Source organism: Entamoeba nuttalli (assembly GCF_000257125.1).
Source record: "Entamoeba nuttalli P19 unplaced genomic scaffold asmbl_2220, whole genome shotgun sequence".
In the NCBI taxonomy this organism is placed as follows: Eukaryota; Evosea; order Mastigamoebida; family Endamoebidae; genus Entamoeba; species Entamoeba nuttalli.
In genome coordinates this window covers 1-6,966 of record NW_008575158.1, presented here as the reverse complement: position 1 = coordinate 6,966, position 6,966 = coordinate 1, and the positions used below count along the sequence as shown (strand labels likewise).

Here is a 6,966-nt window from a genome sequence, read left to right as displayed (position 1 = left end):
TCAACAAGAAATAAACTATTGATTGTTATTAGATAGTTATTAATCCATTTTAACAATACCATCATTGAGGTTCTTATTTCATAGTCATTTTATCATTAATTCAACATAATTTATTTTTTTTTATTATTAAAAAAGATATTGAATGAATAAATTTTGTGATACGTATTGAAATATAGTTGGTTGAACAAAAATGAGTTTAGTGATATAACTGATAAACAAAATAAATTAAGTAAATCAAGACTATCAGTCTTATAATTCAATTCTTTCTTTAAAAAAAATACATAGACTAAATAAAAAATGAAATTGGTAGAGACAATAAATTAGATTGATTCGATATGCCAGTCTTCTTTATCTGGATTGATTGTAACAAGTAAATTATGGAACATAGAACGTAATGCAGTATAATCAGGTTTTTCATTGAATTGAAGTTGTTTAGTATATTCCAAATAATCAACAAATTCATGAGGAAGACCATTACAAAGTTCAGATGGGATTATTTTCATTTTCATATCACCAATACCTGTGTATTTACCATCAGGAGAAGACGATAAGTCTTGCCATGGTAAACTCCCTTTCAACAAATAAACAAAAAGATAACCTAAACTCTCCAAATCATCTCTTCTTGAGAGTTCCATACCTAGATGTGCATGAATAGAAGCATATCGTGCTGTTCCAACCAAACCATATCCATCTTTCATTTGGATATGTTGTCTTGTTTCAAATCTTCGATATCTTTTGGCTAATCCAAAATCAATCACATAAATTGTGTTATTATCTAATAAGAAATTGTTTGGTTTTACGTCTCTATGAATTATTGATTTGCTATGAATGACTTCTATAAGATAAATAGATGATGTAAATCAATTTCTAAGACAATTAACACAAACCAAAACGTGATAATAATTGTTCTGCAATTAAACATACAGAAAGAAGTGTTAATTGATGTTTTGCTTTCATTAAGTCTTCTAATGAAGGACCTAATAATTGCATCACTAAAGTATTATAATCACCTTCAGTTCCATAATGATAAATCTTTGGAAATCCTATTTCATCAACAAACAACGAATAAACACGATGTTCAAATGCTAGTTGTTGTGGTTTTCTATCATTCTTTTCTAATTTCACAGCACGTTTTGAATTATCAGTAACATCAACAGCAGAATAAATTTCACCAAAAGAACCACCACCTATTTTATGGACCAAACGATATTGTTCAGCAACTCTAAATTCCATAATGATAATAATCAAGTTCATCTTTTTTAGTAATTGACAAAAGGAGAAAGAAAATGCAACGGAACATCAAAGAAGAAGAAACAGATATTTTAGCAAAGCAATTCATTATTCAGATGATTCAACAAAATGAAAAGCAACGAGAAGAATTAAAGGTTGAGTGGCCAAAAGTTGAAAAGAAGGAAAAGAGAAAAGAGACTACAGAAGAAGAAAAGAAAATCCAAGAGATTGAAGAAGAATTTGGGATTACTAAAGGAAGGTTTAAATTTAAAAAAAGAGAAAAGAAAAGAGAAGGGGAAGAAAGAATAGGAGGCAAGAAAGACAAAGAGATAATTAATAAAAAGAAAAAGACAGAAGAAAATAAAAGAATAGAAGAAGAAATAAAAGAAATTGAAAAGATGATAGAAAAAATGAATAACAAAATAAAAGATAAATAAGTTAAATTTTAGGATTAGGGAAAAAGTGTTTCAGAAATAAGAAGGGAAAAACTATAAAAATAATAAAAAAGTTAGTAGAGAAAAAAGTAAAGTTGAACTAGAAAGTATAAATAGAGAAGAATGGCATACGCAAGAACAGACCTTCCATTGAATGGGGAAAGGGAAAGTGGAGCAGATGTTAGAACACAAAATGTTATGGCAGCGGTTGCAATTGCAAATGTTGTTAAAACATCGTTTGGACCAGTTGGACTTGATAAAATGCTTGTAGATGATATTGGAGATGTTACAATTACAAATGATGGAGCAACAATATTAAAATTATTAGAAGTTGAACATCCAGCAGCAAAAGTATTAGTAGAACTTGCAGATTTACAAGATAAAGAAGTAGGAGATGGAACTACTACAGTTGTTATTCTTGCGGCGGAATTATTAAAATATGGGAATGAATTAATAAAACAAAAAATTCATCCATCAACTGTAATTCAAGGGTTTAGACTTGCAATGCAAGAAGCAGTTAAATTTATTAGAAAAATTGTTGTTCATACAAATGAACTTGATAGGAAAGTTCTTGAAGAAGCAGCAGCAACATGTATATCATCAAAAGTAATTGGAGGAGAAGAAGGAGAATTTTTTAGTAAATTAGCAGTAGATACAATAAAGAAAGTTAAAAGAAATGAAAAAGGGAAAGCTAAATATCCAGTAAGTGGAGTTACAGTATTAAAGGCATATGGGAAATCAAGTAAAGAGTCAGTTCTTATTGATGGATGTGCAGTTAATTGTGTTATTGCAAGTGAAGAAATGCCAAAAGAAATTAAAGGATGTAAAGTTGCTGTTCTTGAAATTGATTTAATGAAAGAAAAGATGAGACAAGGAATTCAAATAGTGATAAATAATCCAGAAGAAATTGATAAATGTAAAGAAGAAGAAATGAAAATAGTATTAAGAAGAGTTCAAATGATTATAGAATCAGGAGCAAATGTAGTTTTTATATCAGGAGGACTTGATGAATTATGTACACAATATTTTGTAGAGAAAGGAATTGCAGTTGCAAAAAGAGTATCAAGTAGAGATTTACATAGAATTGGAAAAGCTACAGGAGCAAAAGTAATTTCAACATTAGTTAATTTAGAAGGAATAGAAGAATTTGATAAGAGTAATTTAGGAGAATGTGACACATTTAAACAAGAAAAAGTAGGAGATAATGAACTTATTGTTCTTAGAGGATGTTCAGATGGAGGATCAGCTACAGTACTTCTTCGAGGGGCAAATGCAACAATGTTAGATGAAATGTCAAGATCACTTCATGATGCATTATGTGTATTAAGAAGAGTACTTGAAAGTAATACAGTAATAGTTGGAGGAGGAGCTACGGATGTTGCATTATCAGTTCATTTAAATGAATATGCTACGACATTAGAAGGAAGAGAACAATTAGCTGTTCAAGCATTTGCAGATGCACTTTGTGTCATTCCAAAAGTACTTGCACAAAATGCAGCTAAAGATGCAAGTGAATTACTTTCACAAATGAGAAAGAGACATTATGGAGCACAAAAAATAGACAAACCATGTTATGATGGATTAGATTTAATAAAAGGAGATATACGAAATAATCTTGAAGCAGGAGTAGTTGAACCTTCAGTAAGTAAAGTGAAGTGTATTAAATTTGCTACAGAAGCAGCTATTACAATTTTAAGAATTGATGATTTAATTAAATTAAATCCAACTCCACAACCAAAACAAGGACAAGATTACTAAGTTGATTATTTTTCAAAACTTAATTTCAATTTTTCTTTTTATAAAACAATTAATATAATAATAATAAAATTTAATTATTCAATTATTAAATCATAATAAATTATTTCATCAACTAATTTTTTTGTTGATGAAATAGGATTTTTGTTTAGACTAAGATATTCTGATGGGTTATGAAGACCGCATGTCATTCTTTGATTAAGTGTTTTTTCATAAATTATCATTTTATAGTCTTTTTTTGTAATTAAGAAAATGTTATTTAATTCCATTACATTTTCATGTGATTTTCCAAAAAATTGTAGTTTATTTTCAGCTTTAATCATTGTAAATACAAATGGTTGTGTATTATATTGGTTTTGAATTGACAATATTTTATAATTGTCTTTTGTTAATATAAATGTTGATTTGTTTATTTGTGTTTTATCATTAATATATAATCCAAATACACTAGTATCTATTTTAAATACAATTAATATATTAGATCGATTTTGGTAAAATGGTGGTTGACTTGGCTTATTTAATTTTCTGTTATAAAATCTAACTTGTTTAATATCCTTTGCATGACATTCTTTTAATATAAAGTCTTTTGTTTCTTCAACTATTTTCTTTAAGTCATGACTTCCAGATGGTATTCTATCTCCCTCTTTAAATGGTGGGAATTCTTGCTTTTCATATTTTTGTAAAACAGAAGGAATAGTTTGTTTTTGAATTGTTTGAATTGGTTGTTCAAATTTTTTTATTATTGTGATTGGTTTATTATCTGTGTTTATGGTAATCATTGGGTTTTTTCTGTTAAATTCTTCAAGTATAATTTGTGCTTCTTCTCTTCGTTTTATTTCTTTTTCTTGATATTCTTTTGCTTTCTTTTTAATTCCTTCAATAATTTCATTAACTTCTATTGAATCTGTATATTCCTTTAGTTTTAATTTAATTTCATTATATCCTATTGACCCTCTCCAACATTGAACACATAACTCTCCAAGTTTTTGGTACTTTTGGTCAATAGGTAATTCATCTAATTTAATTGGTTCTTCATTTTTTTCTAAATGTTCATCCCATATCCAATATGGAATATTTGGTATTTGTCCAATTAATCCACATAACAATGTTGTTCCTATTGCAAATACCTCTTCTTCTTCTTTTATTGTTGCTTCTGTTTCTTGTTTCAGAAAGAATGATGTCATTTGGTCAATTTGTTCTTCTAGTTTTCTTTCATTTCTTTTTATTTCTTTCATTCTAAATTCCATATTTTCATTGATTATCATATTAAATATATTAATATCAATTCCTTCATATTCTTTAATATGTTCTATCATTGTAATTATCCATATTATTTCTTCTTCTTTATTTAAATCTTTTCTAAGATTATACCAATTGCATTCTTTTAAATAACTTTCTTTTTCAAGTTTTTTCTTTTGTTTTTTCAACAAAAGAGTTGGGTCTGTTTTCTTATTTTCTTTGATTTCTTCTTTCTGTGTTTCTTTTCTTTCTGTATTACTTAGTTTAGGAAATTCTATTTCTTCTTTTTTATCTTCTTCTTTATGAATTTGACATTTAACTTCTCTTTCTTCTATTATTTTCTTTGTTTCAAGTTCAAATAAAAATCCTATTTCAGTACTTATCTCTTTTTTATTTGTTATTACTCCAAATATCATATAACTTTCTTCTCCATTTCCCATTTCTTGTTTAAAACTTCCTTTAATATTTATTCCTTTAATATGTTCTTTCTCTTTATATTTAACTAAAACTTTTTCTCCACTATAATTCCCAATAAAAATCATTACTTCATATTCTCTTTTATTCTTAGAACAATTCATAACAGTTATTTGGAAGTCTTCAATCTTTCCTTTTTCTTTCTTATTTTCTCCACTTTCTTTTTTTATTTCTTCTTCTGGATAAATTACTATACTTTCAAAACAAACTTTCTTACTTCCAATACATTCTCCTGTACTTTCTTTAATAATTTTAAATGTTATATCAAATGGTCCTTCACTATATTTCTTGAATAAAATAAAACTTTCCTTCATTATTCTTTTTGTTTTTTCTTTAATGACTTCTTTTCTTGTTTTAAATGTAAATATTTGATTTTTGTCTTCTTCTATTTCAATTCTAATTGGAATATCTTCTTGATTATCAACTTCTATTTTTGTTGGAGTTTCTTTTCCAATGACAATAACTTCTTCATTTTTAATACAAATATTAACATTCTTTTCATTTTGTTTATTTTCTTTGTTTATAGTACTGTTTGTTATTTCTTTTATTTCTTCTCCTTCTTTTATTTCTATTTTAAATGTTTTATGAAACTCTAATTGTTTATTAGTAACTGAAACAAATGTCACTATAATTGGTAAAATAATATGTTCATTTGGAATAGATGGACAACTAACTTGTTTTTGTATTATAGTGGCTTTATCATTTTGTACAATTTCATTGTTACATTCAAGTCCAATGTCTTTATTTGAGAATGACACTTTAAAGTCATTATCTGAATAATTAAATATTGAAATTTTAATTTCTTGTGGATGAGGAGATGTTGTAATAGAAAGAATTTCTGGATCAACCATAATACAATTTAAATATGAGTCAATATCAATAGAAGTAGTGATATTTTCTATCTTTTTACCTTGGTGTCTTTTTTGTTTGTTATGATTCTTTTTTCCCTAATGATGAGATATTTTTCTATTTAATTGAAATAAAAGGGACAAACCATCTTAATTATCTAATTCATAGTTTTCTTTTAAGAATTTATGAATCATTAAACTTCATTTTGAACTTTAAATTATTTCTATTAGTAATGAACAAATACCAAAGTGATGTAGAAATAAGTAAAAGACTATCGTATCTTCTTCGACATGGAGCAATTAAAGAAAGAATTCCAATTACAAATGATGGATGGGTAATAATTAAAGACTTATTAAATAATAGACAAATGAAAGGAGTTAGTGAAGAAAAAATAATAAGTATTGTGGCAAAAGACCAAAAGAAAAGATATTCAATTGAAGGGGAAGGAGAAGAAAAGAGAATTAGAGCGAATCAAGGACATTCAATGAAAGTTGAAGTAGCAATGAAAGAGATAACAGATGCAACATTATATCCAGTTGTAATTCATGGAACATATATGAAACATCTTAATTCAATAATCAAAAATGGATTACAAAAAATGGGAAGACTTCATATTCATATGGCACAAGGACTTCCAAAAGAAATAAAAGAAGAACAAAGTGGAATGAGAAGTACATGTAATATAGTAATTTATATTGATATTGAAAAAGCAATGAAAAAAGGAATAAAATTTTATGAAAGTGAGAATGGAGTTATTTTAAGTGAAGGACCTATTGATGCTAGTTGTTTTAAAGAAATACGAAGATATCCATCATTAACAATAGTTTCAATAAAGTGAAATAAGAAAAAGAAAAGAATTAATTAATAATATAAAAATAAGAAAATAAACAACAATTAAATTTAATTATAACGATTTTTTTTCTTTTTTCATAAATTTTCATAAATAAGGAAATAAAAAAAAAGTTAAAAAAGTTAAAAAAAAAAA

General features: G+C 26.4%; 5 protein-coding genes across 5 annotated transcripts; 3 read left to right on the top strand and 2 right to left on the bottom strand.

The window, feature by feature from the left end:
• Window positions 1-320: 320 nt before the first annotated feature.
• On the bottom strand, window positions 321-1,233 carry ENU1_014760 (casein kinase, putative; the record flags this gene model as incomplete). The annotated part of the gene is made up of 2 exons (XM_008856798.1): window positions 321-835; window positions 888-1,233. 2 exons carry the CDS (start codon window positions 1,231-1,233, stop codon window positions 321-323), a joined length of 861 nt encoding a protein of 286 aa, XP_008855020.1.
• A 53-nt stretch (window positions 1,234-1,286) lies between these two features.
• Window positions 1,287-1,667, top strand: ENU1_014750 (hypothetical protein; the record flags this gene model as incomplete). The annotated part of the gene is made up of 1 exon (XM_008856797.1): window positions 1,287-1,667. The coding sequence occupies one exon, from the start codon at window positions 1,287-1,289 to the stop codon at window positions 1,665-1,667; it is 381 nt and encodes a 126-aa protein (XP_008855019.1).
• Window positions 1,668-1,787: 120 nt separating this feature from the next.
• On the top strand, window positions 1,788-3,422 carry ENU1_014740 (T-complex protein 1, alpha subunit, putative; the record flags this gene model as incomplete). The annotated part of the gene is made up of 1 exon (XM_008856796.1): window positions 1,788-3,422. The coding sequence occupies one exon, from the start codon at window positions 1,788-1,790 to the stop codon at window positions 3,420-3,422; it is 1,635 nt and encodes a 544-aa protein (XP_008855018.1).
• A 74-nt stretch (window positions 3,423-3,496) lies between these two features.
• Window positions 3,497-5,983, bottom strand: ENU1_014730 (hypothetical protein; the record flags this gene model as incomplete). The annotated part of the gene is made up of 1 exon (XM_008856795.1): window positions 3,497-5,983. The coding sequence occupies one exon, from the start codon at window positions 5,981-5,983 to the stop codon at window positions 3,497-3,499; it is 2,487 nt and encodes an 828-aa protein (XP_008855017.1).
• Window positions 5,984-6,213: 230 nt separating this feature from the next.
• ENU1_014720 (RNA 2'-phosphotransferase, Tpt1/KptA family protein) lies at window positions 6,214-6,819 on the top strand (the record flags this gene model as incomplete). Its single annotated transcript, XM_008856794.1, has 1 exon — window positions 6,214-6,819. The coding sequence occupies one exon, from the start codon at window positions 6,214-6,216 to the stop codon at window positions 6,817-6,819; it is 606 nt and encodes a 201-aa protein (XP_008855016.1).
• Window positions 6,820-6,966: the final 147 nt, after the last annotated feature.